The sequence below is a fragment of the Oscarella lobularis genome, chromosome 6 (assembly GCF_947507565.1).
Source record: "Oscarella lobularis chromosome 6, ooOscLobu1.1, whole genome shotgun sequence".
NCBI classification, from domain to species: domain Eukaryota; kingdom Metazoa; phylum Porifera; class Homoscleromorpha; order Homosclerophorida; family Oscarellidae; genus Oscarella; species Oscarella lobularis.
The window spans coordinates 3103212-3120343 of NC_089180.1; the positions used below are offsets into that span (position 1 = coordinate 3103212).

General features: G+C 45.1%; 3 protein-coding genes and 1 pseudogene across 5 annotated transcripts; 1 reads left to right on the forward strand and 3 right to left on the reverse strand.

Annotated features, from left to right (window-relative positions):
* Window positions 1-5390: 5390 nt before the first annotated feature.
* On the reverse strand, window positions 5391-6440 carry LOC136187947 (N-terminal kinase-like protein). Of its 2 annotated transcripts, none has more exons than XM_065975651.1 (5): window positions 6337-6440; window positions 6226-6285; window positions 6100-6180; window positions 5931-6044; window positions 5391-5863 (listed from the first exon to the last, which is right to left on the reverse strand). In XM_065975651.1, the coding sequence occupies exons 1-5, from the start codon at window positions 6436-6438 to the stop codon at window positions 5693-5695; spliced, it is 528 nt and encodes a 175-aa protein (XP_065831723.1). In that variant the 5' UTR covers window positions 6439-6440; the 3' UTR covers window positions 5391-5692. The 2 variants fall into 2 exon arrangements, with proteins under 2 accessions (XP_065831723.1, XP_065831722.1); XM_065975650.1 differs by having other exon boundaries at window positions 6100-6183.
* Window positions 6441-6814: 374 nt separating this feature from the next.
* On the forward strand, window positions 6815-8204 carry LOC136187945 (3'(2'),5'-bisphosphate nucleotidase 1-like). The gene is made up of 6 exons (XM_065975649.1): window positions 6815-6920; window positions 6975-7076; window positions 7131-7238; window positions 7302-7350; window positions 7405-7714; window positions 7779-8204. Exons 1-6 carry the CDS (start codon window positions 6822-6824, stop codon window positions 8068-8070), a joined length of 960 nt encoding a protein of 319 aa, XP_065831721.1. The 5' UTR covers window positions 6815-6821; the 3' UTR covers window positions 8071-8204.
* On the reverse strand, window positions 8190-9203 carry LOC136187946 (large ribosomal subunit protein eL13-like; annotated as a pseudogene).
* Window positions 9204-10418: 1215 nt separating this feature from the next.
* LOC136187944 (low-density lipoprotein receptor-like) lies at window positions 10419-15269 on the reverse strand. Of its 2 annotated transcripts, XR_010670051.1 has the most exons (17): window positions 15097-15269; window positions 14791-14925; window positions 14456-14581; window positions 14288-14404; window positions 14076-14237; window positions 13847-14017; window positions 13672-13791; window positions 13475-13615; window positions 13300-13422; window positions 13114-13239; window positions 12922-13064; window positions 12402-12862; window positions 11937-12347; window positions 11702-11881; window positions 11546-11645; window positions 10998-11088; window positions 10419-10944 (listed from the first exon to the last, which is right to left on the reverse strand). XR_010670051.1 is itself a non-coding variant. In XM_065975648.1 (16 exons), the coding sequence occupies exons 1-16, from the start codon at window positions 15155-15157 to the stop codon at window positions 11425-11427; spliced, it is 2610 nt and encodes an 869-aa protein (XP_065831720.1). In that variant the 5' UTR covers window positions 15158-15269; the 3' UTR covers window positions 11189-11424. The 2 variants fall into 2 exon arrangements, 1 of the variants encoding a protein (XP_065831720.1); XM_065975648.1 differs by lacking the exons at window positions 10419-10944; window positions 10998-11088 and adding an exon at window positions 11189-11457.
* Window positions 15270-17132: the final 1863 nt, after the last annotated feature.

The window sequence follows — 17132 nt, forward strand, 5'->3', positions numbered from 1 at the left end:
GTAGTCCCTAATCTTTAATTTTTAGAGGGTTTCCTATATTAGAGAACGTAGTCCCTAATCTTTAATCTTTAGACGGTTCCATATATTAGAGAACGTAGTCCATAATCTTTGAATTTTAGAGGGTTCCCTATATTAGAGAACGTAGTCCCTAATCTTTGATTTTTGAAGGGTTCTCTATATTAGAGAACGTAGTCCCTAATCTTTGATTTTTGAAGGGTTCTCTATATTAGATAACGTAGTCCCTAATCTTTGATTTTTGGAGGGTTCCCTATATTGGAGAACGTAGTCCCTAATCTTTAATCTTGAGACGGTTCCCTATATTAGGGAACGTAGTCCCTAATCTTTGATTTTTAGAGGGTTCCCTATATTAGAGAACATAGTCCCTAATCTTTAATCTTTAGACGGTTCCCTATACATGTATTAGAGAACGTAGTCCCTAATCTTTGATTTTTAGAGGGTTCCCTATATTAGAGAACGTTGTCCCTAATCTTTAATCTTTAGACGGTTATTAGAGAACGTAGTCCCTAATCCTTAGACGGTTCCCTATATTAGAGAACGTAGTCCCTAATCTTTGATTTTTTAGAGGGTTCCCTATATTAGAGAACGTAGTCCCTAATCTTTGATTTTTAGACGGTTCCCTATATTAGAGAACGTAGTCCCTCATCTTTGATTTTTAGACGGTTCTCTATATTAGAGAACGTAGTCCCTAATCTTTAGACGGTTCCCTATATTAGAGAACGTAGTCCCTAATCTTTGATTTTTTAGAGGGTTCCCTATATTAGAGAACGTAGTCTCTAATCTTTGATTATTAGACGGTTCCCTATATTAGAGAACGTAGTCCCTAATCTTTGATTTTTATATTAGAGAACGTAGTCCCTAATCTTTGATTTTTAGAGGGTTCCCTATATTCGAGAACGTAGTCCCTAATCTTTGATTTTTAGAGGGTTCCCTATATTAGAGAACGTAGTCCCTAATCTTTAATCTTTAGACGGTTCCCTATATTAGAGAACGTAGTCCCTAATCTTTAGACTGTTCCCTATATTAGATAACGTAGTCCCTAATCTTTGATTTTTAGAGGGTTCCCTATATTAGAGAACGTAGTCCCTAATCTTTGATTTCTGGAGGGTTCCCTATATTAGAGAACGTAGTCCCTAATCTTTGATTTTTAGAGGGTTCCCTATATTAGAGAATGTAGTCCCTAATCTTTGATTTTTAGAGGGTTCCCTATATTAGAGAACGTAGTCCCTAATCTTTGATTTCTGGAGGGTTCCCTATATTAGAGAACGTAGTCCCTAATCTTTGATTTTTAGAGGGTTCCCTATATTAGAGAATGTAGTCCCTAATCTTTGATTTTTATAGGGTTCCCTATATTAGAGAACGTAGTCCCTAATCTTTGATTTCTGGAGGGTTCCCTATATTAGAGAACGTAGTCCCTAATCTTTGATTTTTAGAGGGTTCCCTATATTAGAGAATGTAGTCCCTAATCTTTGATTTTTATAGGGTTCCCTATATTAGAGAACGTAGTCCCTAATCTTTGATTTTTAGAGGGTTCCCTATATTAGAGAACGTAGTCCCTAATCTTTGATTTTTAGAGGATTCCGTATATTAGATAACGTAGTTCCTAATCTTTGATTTTTAGAGGTTTTCCTATATTAGAGAACGTAGTCTCTAATCTTTGATTTTTAGAGAACGTAGTCCCTACTCTTTTATTTTTAGAGGTTTCCCTATATTAGAGAACGTAGTCTCTAATCTTTGATTTTTATAGGGTTCCCTATATTAGAGAACATAGTCCCTAATCTTTGATTTTTGGAGGGTTCCCTTTATTGGAGAACGTAGTCCCTAATCTTTGATTTTTAGAGGGTTCCCTATATTAGATAACGTAGTCCCTAATCTTTGATTTTTAGAGAGTTCCCTATACTAGAGAACGTAGTCCCTAATCTTTGATTTTTAGAGGGTTCCCTATATTAGAGAACGTAGTCCCTAATCTTTGATTTTTAGAGGGTTCCCTATATTAGAGAACGTAGTCCCTAATCTTTAATCTTTAGACGGTTCCCTATATTAGAGAACGTAGTCCATAGTCTTTGATTTTTAGAGGGTTCCCTATATTCGAGAACGTAGTCCCTAATCTTTGATTTTTAGAGGGTTCCCTATATTAGAGAACGTAGTCCCTAATCTTTAATCTTTAGACGGTTCCCTATATTAGAGAACGTAGTCCCTAATCTTTAGACTGTTCCCTATATTAGATAACGTAGTCCCTAATCTTTGATTTTTAGAGGGTTCCCTATATTAGAGAACGTAGTCCCTAATCTTTGATTTCTGGAGGGTTCCCTATATTAGAGAACGTAGTCCCTAATCTTTGATTTTTAGAGGGTTCCCTATATTAGAGAATTAATCTTTGATTTTTATATTAGAGAACGTAGTCCCTAATCTTTGATTTTTAGAGGGTTCCCTATATTAGAGAACGTAGTCCCTAATCTTTGATTTTTAGAGAGTTCCCTATATTAGAGAACGTAGTCCCTAATCTTTGATTTTTAGAGGGTTCCCTATATTAGAGAACGTAGTCCCTAATCTTTGATTTTTAGAGGATTCCGTATATTAGATAACGTAGTTCCTAATCTTTGATTTTTAGAGGTTTTCCTATATTAGAGAACGTAGTCCCTAATCTTTGATTTTTAGATGGTTCCCTATATTAGATAACGTAGTCCCTAATCTTTTATTTTTCGAGGTTTTCCTATATTAGAGAACGTAGTCCCTAATCTTTGATTTTTAGAGGTTTTCCTTTATTAGAGAACGTAGACCCTAATCTTTAATCTTTAGACGGTTCCTTATATTAGAGAACGCAGTCCCTAATCTTTGATTTTTAGAGGGTTTCCTATATTAGAGAACGTAGTCCCTAATCTTTGATTTTTATAGGGTTCCCTATATTAGAGAACGTAGTCCCTAATCTTTGATTTTTAGAGGGTTCCCTATATTAGAGAACGTAGTCCCTAATCTTTGATTTTTAGAGGGTTCCCTATATTAGAGAACGTAGTCCCTAATCTTTGATTTTTAGAGGGTACCCTATATTAGATAACGTAGTCTCTAATCTTTGATTTTTAGAGGGTTCCCTATATTAGAGAACGTAGTCCCTAATCTTTGATTTCTGGAGGGTTCCCTATATTAGAGAACCTAGTCCCTAATCTTTGATTTTTTTAGGGTTCCCTATATTGGAGAACGTAGTCCCTAATCTTTGATTTTTAGAGGGTTCCCTATATTAGAGAACGTAGTCCCTAATCTTTGATTTTTAGATGGTTCCCTATATTAGATAACGTAGTCCCTAATCTTTTATTTTTCGAGGTTTTCCTATATTAGAGAACGTAGTCCCTAATCTTTGATTTTTAGAGGTTTTCCTTTATTAGAGAACGTAGACCCTAATCTTTAATCTTTAGACGGTTCCTTATATTAGAGAACGCAGTCCCTAATCTTTGATTTTTAGAGGGTTTCCTATATTAGAGAACGTAGTCCCTAATCTTTGATTTTTATAGGGTTCCCTATATTAGAGAACGTAGTCCCTAATCTTTGATTTTTAGAGGGTTCCCTATATTAGAGAACGTAGTCCCTAATCTTTGATTTTTAGAGGGTTCCCTATATTAGAGAACGTAGTCCCTAATCTTTGATTTTTAGAGGGTACCCTATATTAGATAACGTAGTCTCTAATCTTTGATTTTTAGAGGGTTCCCTATATTAGAGAACGTAGTCCCTAATCTTTGATTTCTGGAGGGTTCCCTATATTAGAGAACCTAGTCCCTAATCTTTGATTTTTTGAGGGTTCCCTATATTGGAGAACGTAGTCCCTAATCTTTGATTTTTAGAGGGTTTCCTATATTAGAGAACCTATTCCCTAATCTTTGATTTTTAGAGGGTTTCCTATACTAGAGAACGTTTTCCCTAATCTTTGATTTTTAGAGGGTTCCCTATATTAGATAACGTAGTCCCTAATCTTTGATTTTTAGAGAGTTCCCTATACTAGAGAACGTAGTCCCTAATCTTTGATTTTTAGAGGGTTCCCTGTATTAGAGAACGTAGTCCCTAATCTTTGATTTTTAGAGGGTTCCCTATATTAGTGAACGTAGTCCCTAATCTTTAATCTTTAGACGGTTCCCTATATTAGAGAACGTAGTCCATAGTCTTTGATTTTTAGAGGGTTCCCTATATTCGAGAACGTAGTCCCTAATCTTTGATTTTTAGAGGGTTCCCTATATTAGAGAACGTAGTCCCTAATCTTTAATCTTTAGACGGTTCCCTATATTAGAGAACGTAGTCCCTAATCTTTAGACTGTTCCCTATATTAGATAACGTAGTCCCTAATCTTTGATTTTTAGAGGGTTCCCTATATTAGAGAACGTAGTCCCTAATCTTTGATTTCTGGAGGGTTCCCTATATTAGAGAACGTAGTCCCTAATCTTTGATTTTTAGAGGGTTCCCTATATTAGAGAATTAATCTTTGATTTTTATAGGGTTCCCTATATTAGCGTATTTCGTAGTTGTCCAGCGCGCGCACGCATTGCTTCGCCTCGTCGCGCGACGCGAAGACGGGGAAGGCGTAGCCGCGATTGCTCCCAGAGAAATCCATCATTAGACGTAGCTCGTAGAGTCGTCCGATCATCTGGAGCACGGGAACGAGTTCGTCTTCGTAGAGATACCGCGGTATTTTTCCGATGAACACTTCGCAGCCACGTGGTGGTCGCTCGTCGGGCGGCGGACCGAAGCGTCGTTGGCCGTTCGTCTGCGAAATCATGCAGCCCGTTTTTTCCATGAGCTCGACGAGCTGGCGTTCGTTCGGCGCGCCGCTGACGCCTTCGGGAAGAGGATCTCCTTTTCGATAGTGTTGAGCTGGGATGACGCGTTTGGACGGCGGCGGCGACGACGGCGAGTCCGGTGGACGTTCTTCGGCGACGTCGTCGTTCGGTGCTTTCATGCTTCCACGACTCGTGCGCGTCTGCGCGAGACGTCTAGTGGGTTTGAAATGTCACGTGCCGCGCATCAAAATATAAAATCAAATATCATTATTTCATCTTTCTTACCTTAATCATAACGCCTAGCACGGACAAACCCTTGGGACTACTAGTATGCTCTGATCCCAAATTGCTCGTACTACCATAGTGAAACTGCAACTGCAACATGGACGCGAGAGAAGAGATTACAAGGAGCATCAGGATCGCTATGATCCTTGCAAGAGATCGAGACTCAAGACGCAGAAGCTTTGAAGAGGAAAGAAGCGGAGGCAGAAGAGACAGCCCTCGACGACGAGACCGTTACCGTGACGACGACCGCGACGACAGACGTAGAAGCGACGAGCGTCGTCGAAGAGACAGAAACCGCTCTCGCTGAACTGAATGATTTGTACGACACATAACAATAAAATTCACTGCATGCAGTTGTACAATATGTATGCGTCATAGGGCACTTTTTATACTGTATATACATGTCCTCAAAGTCTAAAAAGAAAACTGAACACCAAACATGAACCCATCCCTCACCCTATACATCGCGACGCAAAGCGATCCCTGCAACAAACAAGATGACCAAAGCTACTGAAACTAAGGCATTATCTAAACACTTATCTGAAGCTAGCTTTGTCCGATCCCTTCTTCCATTCGAAGGCTTTTGATTACTCCGGAAGTGATAAGCTTATCTCCAGCCCAGGGCAACGCTAGTGGCGGCGATTTCTTCTTACGCCCGGTTTGAGGCCCGGGTTGAGAAGATAAAAATCGGGCCACACGCCTCGCCTCGTTTGGGGTCTTCGTTGATCAACAAAGACGGAAGAAAGGCAAATATTTCCGTGTACAAGACTACAATCCTCACTCAAAAACGTCAATCCTTTCTATAGAGAATATCTAATTAATTAATTAATTCCCTTAGTTCCTATGCTGGGATGATTTCTTACGTACCGAAATTTGATGCAATCCCCAACTAATTTCCAATTCATTTTTTCCGTCTTTTTGACGAAGAAACTCTTCCAAAGGAGTGACCGGTTCCGTGGCCACTGTTAGAGTCGTTTCCGTCTACATTGCACAATTCTACTGTAGTTAACAATTTCACTGTTGCTTTTTCTCTTACCTCCATTCCATCGATAAATTTGATGACGTTTGGATGACGAAACGTTTTTAGTCGAACGTACGCTCTTTTCGCTGCTTTCATCTGCTAAACAACTCGGAATTGGCGTACGACGGATCGCTGTTTTACCTCTTGCTCTCTTCCTTCACTGCCTTCGAACACGAAGAGCGTCACGGCCAAATTATCGGACTAAAATGTCGCCAGAGTAAAATGGCGTCTTTTTACAGCGTTTACGACTACCTTTCGTTTTCCTTTGTGAACTGACCAAACCGTTTTGCCGATTAGGCATTCGTATTTGTCTTCTATTTCGTAGGAAAGGTCTTTTCCTTGACCCTGGCCCATCGTATCCGGGTCCTTTATGACAAAGAGATACCGTAAAGTCGGGATATTAAGTACCCATCAATTACAGGTACCCTTTTAGATTAGGTACCCATTTTTACATCTACTACCACTCGTCCGAATAAAAGTACCCATTCGAATAGAAGTACCCTACTTTTATTAGTACCTATTCATTTGTTTGTATTTGTACGTTCGAGACTAAGTTTGGTACCAAAATATTCCGATAATGTAAAGAAAAGAATGAGACGCTTCTCTGCGTTTCAGTGATTCGTCCAGAGGTACCGCACAAATAGAGCTACCCACATCCCCTGGTGCTCGAAATCAACACATTTATCAAATATAAGTACCGGTACTTAATATCCCGACTTTACGGTATGCAAGATCTCATGATTCGTTTATTAGCTTCGTCTGTGGCGGTAGCCAGACGAGCAGGTCAACACATACGAGACGTTCTCCAATCGGGAAAGCTCGCTGTCGTCGAAAAGGCAAGAAAACGACGATATTTTAGAAGATGAAACGATTTCGACTTTCCGCTAAAGGGCGTCGACGATCCGCAAACAGAAGCCGATCGACGCTCCCAACGATGCATTCTAGCATCGCTCAAATCCCAATATCCAAACGTGACCGTGATAGGAGAAGAGGTAGAATGCGCTAAAAAATAAAAAATCATTATTATTATAAATTGTTTTTCTTAGGATTTACCGCCTTCTGCAGACGATCAACGTCTTAGAACGGACGCTAAAGACGAGAGCGTTCTCAGCGTGGAATGCCCAAAAATCTACAAGGGAATAGAAGAAAAAGACGTACAGTATATATAAAAAAAGAACTCGATTTCTATATATAGAACTTTTATTATCACCTTTCAGATTTCCATATGGGTCGATCCTCTCTACGGAACGTCAGAATTCACAGCCGGTTAATTAATTAAAATCAAAAGAAAACTAATTTCATTTCGAATCATTTTTTTAGGTTTTCTCGATCGCGTTACAGTCCTAATAGGCATAGCGATTGGAAGCGAGCCAATTGCCGGCGTCATCTATCAACCATTCTATCAAAAAACCCCGGACACTTTGCCTGGTCGAATGATATGGGGAATGATGGGCGTGGGCATACGTGGCGACTTCACCCCAGCTGAATTGCCACCCCAACGCCAAATCGTCGCCTCAACGCGAACACACGGAAGTGAGCTTTTCGGAGAAGATAGACGAAATTATTGGCAACGGTGTACCTTTGGGGAAAAATCACGGAATTGTGCGGCAGTCCGGAAGATCCAAATGTGGTACAATTGATTAATTAATTAATTATAAAATTCCACGTCTTTAATGACTGCACGTGTTCTTTAGCATGCAGTTAGCTATTGACGTTCAGTTTCCTCCTGTATTTGGGGGACTCGGGCCAGGGCGTAATTGCCGTGCTTTTCTTCACCTATGGACTTCAGACACGGAGGGAGGTTTCGTGCTCGAGAGAGTGACTCAAATCGCGAAAGCCGCTCAACAGCACTTATGCAACGTCGCGAGAGTTTCAAACAAACCAGGTACAATACTTCACTACGTCATCTCAAAAACGCCGAGGTTCGGAGTACACGTCACTGAAGCCAATACGAAGGCCGTACAAGCGAGACTACAATCCGTATGAAGAACCCAGCATTTAAAACAGTCCCTAATTGGATTGATATAAATGGATTGATATTTGCTATACTGGTAATTTCTGGTCGTTTTCTAGGCGACGCGGTGTGTGGGGATAGTCAGAACAGGTGGTTTATTATACATATATTGATCGTTCGTTCCACGTTACAAAATTGCAACTCCTGTCTGTTGACTTCTTTTTCGTTAAATCTGCCTCTTCGGCTTTCTTTGCTCGCAGGGCGCGAATGCCGATTAGCGCGCAATGCGCATTGACTGAAATACGCTAACTTTTCTTCTTCAGTAATGACTCTTGCTTTGGGAGCAACAGGGTAAGCATTGGGGAAGAGTGGACCGACCAACTGCTGGGCCAATTTCAACTCTTCAGCCTGGAAAGAAGTAAAAAGAATAATGAAAAGAGATTTCTTCCATGAAAGAATGAGGCAGGAGAGGAAAGAAACCTTATAACTATATGTATGGATACTGAATGGTAGAAATGGAATAAGGAGACCCCCTTTGGGGTACGGAGAAGACAAGTAACTTACGTCGCTATCGCCTATCTTCGGTTTGTTCGCCTTTCGTGGGAAAACGATCAACTTGCTCATGTATTCCTTCAAGCGCTGCACGTTCATCTGCAGCGATTCGGTTGACTTGTTGCGACGCCGATGATCGACGGCGATTCCGACTGTTTGGGCGAATTTCGGGGTCAATCCAGCCGCCTAGAGGAGAGATCCTTGATTGGGGCCCCGTTTGAGAGTCGGGGGCGATTCTGATTTCCTACTTTGATTTCTTCGAGAGTGAAGCCGCGTCCCGTTCTCGTTTTCGTGTTATAGCGGAATGTTGGGCGACGGACTGTTGGACGAGCTGAGCCGGCTACGGGGCGTGGAGCGATTCGTTTCGCTTTTTCTTGGCGAGCGAGGCGACGACGCTTCTTGCGGCCCGGCTGGTCTAAGGTGGTTTTGACGTAGCGCTGCCAGTCTTTGTAGAAGTGGTTGTTTTGGATTATGTTGTTGCCTCTCGGCGCCGCCATTTCAGACGGTAGATCTTAGAGAGACGTTTTAGGTTGCTTTTGGTCGTATTGAACGATCGGCAACGCGAACGATTACCGAGATGCGACGGGATAAAATACGAGAGACTCACACGATGATGGCCTTCTCAATCGTCTCTAATCCTTTACGCAGATGATGCCTGTCTTTATTCCAGCAACGAAACTTTTGAGGGAGCGGTTACTCAACTACAACAAGATATTAATAGTGTGACTTCATGGTACTCTGAGAATCTGATGGCTCTCAATGGTCAAAAATCGGCTTTTCTGCTTTTTCCCAAGTTTCGTGATACTGAAGACACGTCGATCTATACGGTTTCGGTCATGCAATAATGTCATTCTGTCGCCTTCACCTCACGTGAGATACCTCGGGGTTTTGATTGATAGTCGTCTATCGTGGAAACCGCAGATGGACAACGTCATTAGGAAGGTTGGCCGAAAAATTGGTGTTCTTTACCGATGTCATCGTCTGTTATCCAACGCAGCTCGACTAGCGTTTGTTCGCTCAGTCATTCAACCGGACCTTGACTACGGGGCTGCCGTTTGGGCGGACGGATCAGCTGGCGTAATCAGCCGCTTAGCACAGATAGAAAAGAGGTATCTCCGTTGTCTGGCTGGTTTGCGTTATGACGATTCTACGGCCTCTGTTGGAGGAGTAGCAGCACTTCTCGATCTATTTCGTCTCAATCCAATTCGCACAAGGCATGCTACTCAACTAGAAATGTTGAGTTACCGCTGCTTGTGCAACTCCGCCACAGCTTCTGTTCTCGCGGCGAAAATTGGGCGTATTCAGCGCACCGGTGCCGCCACTCGTCTCAGTGCTTCTGGGGTCAACGTCATCCGACCACGCACCGAGGCACTTCGTCGTTCTCCATTCTTTCGGGCTCAAACTCTATGGAATTCGCTTCCGGCAATCATAAGAGGGAGTAATGATCCCGCGATCTTTAAATTGGGCCTGAAGAACTATTTCAATCAAAACTCTGTGTACTGATTTAGAGGTTATATAGTTATAGTTGTAAATATTGTCATTTTTCTCTTTTCTCCTTTTGCTGTCATTCCCCTGTATACGGTTTCCTGGAAGATCGGCCCACGTGCTGAAGGATTTCCGTATTAAAATAAAACTGTGAACTGAACTGAACTGATGGCCGACTAGACGCACGCGCAGCTCGAACACGTGAGCAATTGAAAATATTAAGGGAGGCTAGATAAACGACGCTTAGGTTCGTATTGGGGTCCCCCGTCGTTCTGCGCTTACCGGGTGGCTCCGTGGCACCTTCGCGTCAATCATTGAACGTCTAGAAGGCCCGCCGAGACGCGGACGACCTCTTCTCGCAGCGCCGAACGGCGCTAAAAAAATGCGGGCAGAATACAGCACGTGACAAACACATAAAAATGAGCCGTCGCTCAGAGCGCCTCATCGGGACTGGTGCCGTCGAGGACGACAAAATCGGCGAACGGAAAAGAGTCCAACGAGATTGTAGGGTCGCATCTTCGCACGATAGGTTGTCGCTCAATCGAAACAGTCGAGACATTTCCATCGCGTGCCGATGACGGGCTGCATTCGACAGCCGTAGCACGTCGCGCCTTCGTGACGGAGGGCTGTCGAGCACGCGAAGGTCGTACGCGCCGAAACAGCGATAGTTCGCCGCCGTGCCGTTGTCCCACACGATGACGACTTCTTCGGTCGTTTCGAAGCTTCGCACCGTGCCGACGTCACCTTCGCCGCCGTCTTGCTAGCCCCACTTCCAGTCCGGACCGCGAACGACGCGACAGCCGATCCCTTCCATTTTCCAAGATCCTTTCCACTCCTCTCTTTGTCGTCTACTGCTTCGTCTAGAAGTTCTACAGAAAAGAGGCTACTGAAGATGAGGTACCTCTCGAGGAATCTCGTCTACCGGGCGGCGGGCGCGTCGGCGGCGGCGGCGGGAGGAGGCGGCGCCGCGTGACCGCTTCCGTGATTGATTATCGTCTTTCAGAGGCGATAGCCTAGTACATTCCAAATACAAACAATAAAAAATGATGCGCTTTGTAGACAGACGAAAATCAAATACGGGGGCTCGAGACGCGGACGCAAAGAAGAAACGAGTCTGTAAATAAATCATTCTCTACTATGTACAGGCTCAAGAGCCAACTCTAACAATAATAGGTTTTAAAAAGCAAGGACTATGGTACTTCTGAATAATTAGATTTTCAGTCAGGGGGTATCATTCGTTTTTCTGACACAACGTATCGCAACAAAAAAAAAGACATTCCATGCCATGTCCCAGTCTCCTTCTATCCAAACCCCCAAAACATAAACACCACCAGGACGAGACGCGTCAATCAAACGCTCGTCACCGTTGTGCCACCGTTCATCTACATAATAATTTATAATATAACTAAGTCCCCCACGTGTTTGTGTGCATGCTATTTATTATGACATATATTTCTATAAGGATTTTACCGGAGTGTGGCCGTTGGGGGATGTGTTGTAGTCGTCCTTCGCTCTCACGGTCACGCTGTCCCTGTTCGAATCGTACACGGGATTGTCGAAATTCACTTCCCTATACGAAAACGTCTTTAGAATACGCAAACAGTAATCGAACGTCAAAAAACTCACGATTTGCGTCGTAGGAAAAAGAAAATCACGGCTACTGCAACAGCGAGGAATAGAAAGCCGAAAACAGTGCCAAAAACGATAGGTAATTTATCAGAAGACGATGAAACGGCGGAACGAGTTGGCGCAATAATAATAAGCGTCAACAGATCGCACCGAGACCCATAAAACCCCTTATTGCACCTAAAAAACAAAGGAAAATATAAAATAAATAAATAAATATTTTATATACACTTACAAGCAGACTTGATCTACCGAATCCAATTTCCTCAAACAGTCGCCATTCCAATTGCAATACTGATTATCGCAGAGCACTTCCGGATGTCCGCACGTCGCGCCGTCGTTGAGCAATCGTATACCGGAATCGCACACGCAAACGAAGCCCGTCTCGGCGCCGGCACTCGGCACGCAATAGTGCGAGCACATCGATCGTTGACACGGATTATCGTGGAGCGGTTGCTGCTGTTCCTGATACATCGCGATCCCTTGCACGTTGCTGACCGCCGACGAGGCGACGGTGTACTTGTGACTGCCGTCGAGCATACCGGAGATGAAGACTTTGCCTTGGCGCCACTCTGAGAATATGAGCTTGTCGTCGTAGAGAACGAGTCCAAAGATATTGCCTATGCCACCTTGAATAAGAGTTTTCCTAATAACAGATAAATATAATTCTATGTATATAGGGCGTTCTCTATGTACTTACATTTTCTTTCCTTCGTAGTCCATCACGACGATCTTCTCGTACCATCCGTCGCACCAGATGACGTATTCGCCGTATAAATCGATCGTCAGTCCGTTCGGCCACTTGGCGACGTCCGTGTCGTTGATCAGCACGCGCACGTCGCTTCCGTCCATGTTGGCGCGCACGACGAGCGACCACTCGCCCCAATCCGTCCAAAACATGACGCCGCGTCGCGGATCGACGGCAATGCCGCGAGGCTTGCTGTTCGGCATGCTCACAATCACGCGTCGCGAGCTCTCGTCTCCGTCGAGCGATCCCATGACGATGTTGCCGCGATCGGACTCGGTCCAGTAGAGACGATTGTTGAGCCAGTCGACGGCGAGACCCTCCGGCGCGCGGACGTCGGTGTAGAGCTCGATGACGTCACCGCCGGAAAGCGGGACGCCGTGGATGGAGTGAGATTGAAAGTCACAAAAGTACACCTATACATGTACATGTATTTTATTTAATCTATTATTGAATATATGTTGTTTGTTCTTACCATGCTGCTTTGGTAGTGGAATGTTACTCCGACGTACGAGATCGTGCCTTGGGATGAGTGATAGACTTTGTCGTACTGCAGCGACGCCAGGTCCATGCTGCGAATTTCGCTGCCGTGAGTGTAGAGCAGGTACGCCTCTCCGCCTAGACAGCCCACAGTCAATACTATTCTACGCACAGTTCTAGTACTCACTCTCGGATTTGCAGGAACGCTGATCAGGTCTCAGTATATATCCTGAGTCGCACGAACACTTGAAACTTCCCTCAGAGTTGGAGCAGTGCTGCTGGCAATATCCAAATGAAGCACATTCATCAATATCTAGAAAGAGAGAGGACGTTTTAGCTTAGGGATTCATGAGTCTCATCCCGGATGTCCTACCTTCGCATCCGCTTGCAGTTCTTTGATATCCTTTCTGACACGTGCAGTCGTACCCGGTCGGCAAATCGACGCACGTCTGAGAGCCTCGGCACGGCGATGTCCCACTCGCACATTCATTGATGACTAGAAAGACATCAATAGAGATAAATCGTAACGCGTCATTGGTAATTCTAACAGCAATTCTGCTCGTCCGATCCGTCACTGCAGTGCGTCTTGTTGTCGCACACGCGCTTGTATGAGAGACACTCGCCCGAGCCGCACTTGAACATGCCCTCGCAGGAGGCAATCAGAAACGAAGGAGCGTTAGTCAATTCACCTAAATCATTTATTTTTATTCATTTTTCAATGAGTCATACATTTATGCACGCTTACATCCATATTCGTCCGAGTTGTCCTGGCAATCGTCGGTTCCGTCGCAGTGCTTCGACCACGGTACGCACTGGGGCGTTGTCACGCAGGAGAACTGAAGTCTGGGCGGGCATCTCGGTGCAGCTATGAATTATGACGTCAGAAAAAAATTGAAAATTAAAAATCTCAGCCACGTTACTTTTGCACGTCTCTTGGTCCTCATCCGAGCCGTCCTTGCAATCGACATACGAGTCGCATCGATAGGGATAGGGAATACAACGCTCGCCATCGAGACACTTGTACTCGCGATCGCTGCACTGGAGTATAGCCGGAACAGTGGGACGTGACCGACCAGGAGAAACAGGTGACGCTATACAATATATATATATATATATATATATATGTATATAAATTTATTCATTTATTACGTTGCTGAGGTGGTGGTCGCGCATTGGAGCATCCATCTTCGTTGATGCCGTTGTCACAGTCGTTTTCGCCGTCGCACTTCCATTGGAGAGGAATGCATCGAGACAACTCCTCTTTGCAGTCAAACTGAAAAGTCGTATTGCAGGGAGGCTCAGGAGTCGCAACTAAAAAACACAAGATAAATAATTAGTCATTAATTAATATATTTTCTTACAGCAGTTTGGCGGAGTTTCGTCTGAATTGTCGAAGCAGTCGCGATTGCCGTCGCACACGGAGGAGACCGCTATGCATTCGCCGGAACCACAGTGGAATTGATTAGGTCCGTCGCATTCTATTATTAGAAACAGAGATAATAAATCGATTTGCTTTTATTTTCGCTTACTCGTTCCGCATAGTGCCGTCGTTTCGTCGGATCCGTCGATGCAGTCGTTGTCGCCGTCGCATTTCCACGATCCCGGAATGCACGGGTGTCCGATGACGCAACGGAATAAGCCCTTGCTTTCGCAATCTGCGCGAATGAAAGGAATTCTTAGCGGAACGCCTTGTGGATCGAGGGAATTGTTCGCCCCAGGGGTGATAACCCCCCCGATTTTACGTTCCCATTTCACTGAGAAGGACCAATAGAAAGTCTTACGGCATTCAAAAGAAATGCGAAGGGAAAAAGGGAGCCCCACCCAATCAGACGAATCGAATCGGACGCTTTTCGTCTTACTGTACCGACGCCGCAGTAGTGTTCGTCTTCGCCCTTATCGCAGTCATTTTCGCCGTCGCAGACGAACGATCGCGAGACGCAATTGAACGCGCCCGATTTGCACGAAAAGAGCTCGTCGGCGTGCTCCTTACATAGATCCGCTAAGAAGAGAGAGAGAGCGAGGAGATCTATGCTGGGACGGAACTGTTTTAGCGTCGAAGAAATGGGAAACGTCGACGAAGCGAACAACAACGTGAGAGGACGCGTAGGGGGACACGTGCGCGTAAGGGCAGACGGGATCGCGCGCTTCGCACCGCAAGATTCACGCTTACCTAGTCCTAGGCCGATACATAGGGCCGCTACGACGAGTACTTCGGGATTTCCTGTGCCCATATTCGCCTTCTTTTAGCGATCGAAGGCTCGAGGAGGGATTCGCAACTTCCAACGAGAAGCGAGATCGCGCAGCACTTCGTAGATAGATGTACACGAGACGGGAGCGACGAGAGACGTGTCCGCGAGCGAGCCGAGCGAAGTGAAATCTGCACATCCGGGGCATGTGCTCGGGAGCACATCCGGGGTATGTTCTCATGCCACCGCTTTGAAATCCCTTCAGTAATTCCCCGAACACCTAGCCTCGGAAACCAGACTGAGCCGCGCGCGCTAAAGCTTGGCTTCTCAGTCTGGGCAACTTTGTACTGAGCGGCGGTTCCTTTGTCGTAATTGGATTACACATTACGTCACTCCTTTCGCATAGGCACGCGACTTCCCGAACCCTGTTGGGAAGCAGCCGAAGACGTCATGGCCGCTAATGATGGCTTTTATGCTCTAACGTTGTTCGTTCAAACAAGAACGATTGCTTCGTGATGGCCATCAGGCTAACGCTAACGTTGCGCTACACGGTGGTAATTTGATAATGAAGCTCGTCGCTGATTGTCCACTCTCTCAGCGAGGCTCGTCGCTGATTGGTTTATTGGCGACAAAGGAACCGCCGTTCGTAAGGGAGCCCAGACCCTCTCTCGCCGCTTTAGCGCGCGCGAGAAGGGTCTGGGTTTCCGAGGCTACCGAACACCAGGGCGCGCGCGGGCGAAGCCCGCGCGCGCCCTGGTGGGAGGGGCTCTCAAACGTGATCGCCCAAAAACCAAAGTGTTTGTCTGTCTGTCTGTCTGTTGGTAACGCTCACGTCACGTATGAAAGTGAGGAGAAACGCAAGCGGCGCTTTTTCAGTCGACATGCGTGATGTACTTGAAGACCAGCTGATCGAAGGTGTTTCGGTTCCCGTTGGCACTTTCTCTATTTATTTTCTTATTTCTACAGTCTTATCAAAAGTGACCATTTACGGTTGTTGAGCAAAATGTGGCTGTGGGCGCTGAACAATCAATATGTACAGTGAGTAGCAGTAACACACTTCCGTTCTTACTTTACTAATTTGCTTTCGCTCAACCTAAAAGCGGCTCTATCTCTGCGTCTAAGGCTTATTGAGATAAGCGGACCAATTGAGATCAGCGGACCAATGCATTAGATAAAAAGGGAAATCCAAAGCCGCTTCCCTTACGCCGTGTTACATTGGTGACAAGACAGCGATTCGAACTCGCATGCTTCGAAAAGATAGATGAAAACGACAAAAGCCGACACCAACGCCGTTGCAGCAGCTGCGCGGCCGATCGTCCGCGTCGTTAATCGCGACGCGATAAAAATTGAGAGATTCGGTGACGGCAACTTCGACCGCTGGCTGAGGCGGTTTGAGGTTATCGCGACGGCGTATGGATGAGACGCTGACGCTCGCCGTCTGTATTTTCCGACCTATCTGAAGGACCGCTTCGAGCACTGCGAAGAGCAAAAAATTGAAAGTTACGACGACTTCGTCGCCGCATTGAGAATAGTTTTCGGGACGACTGCGAGGGAGAAAGGAATGCTTGCGCACCGACTTTGGGAGGCTCGAAAATTCCGAGTGGGTGTGAATCAGTGGAATGCGCGTACAACCTGGAGAAGCTACTGGAACGCGCAAGGTGGACGCTCGACCGAGCAACGAAAGAAGATCAGCTGATGCAACGTTTTGTCGCCGGACTGCCGAGCTTGCTGCGATATGAATTGGAAGTGAATCCGCTCGCCACGTTTGAAGCGACAATAGAAAAAAACGGAAGACTTGCGTTTGCTGGAAGATTGGGAAGAAAAAGACGCTGCCAACGCGCGACCGGGATGGGAACGACGACAGCCGCCGCGTGGAAATCAACAAACAGGATTTCTTGCCGCAGCCGCTATGTCTAGAGGTGCTGTTGGTGAGACCATCTATACCTTTTGTGGACCCGTTGGTCCGGGGTAGGTGTTAATATCTAGCGGGTGGCTCTCGATGCTAATAGATATATCTTAA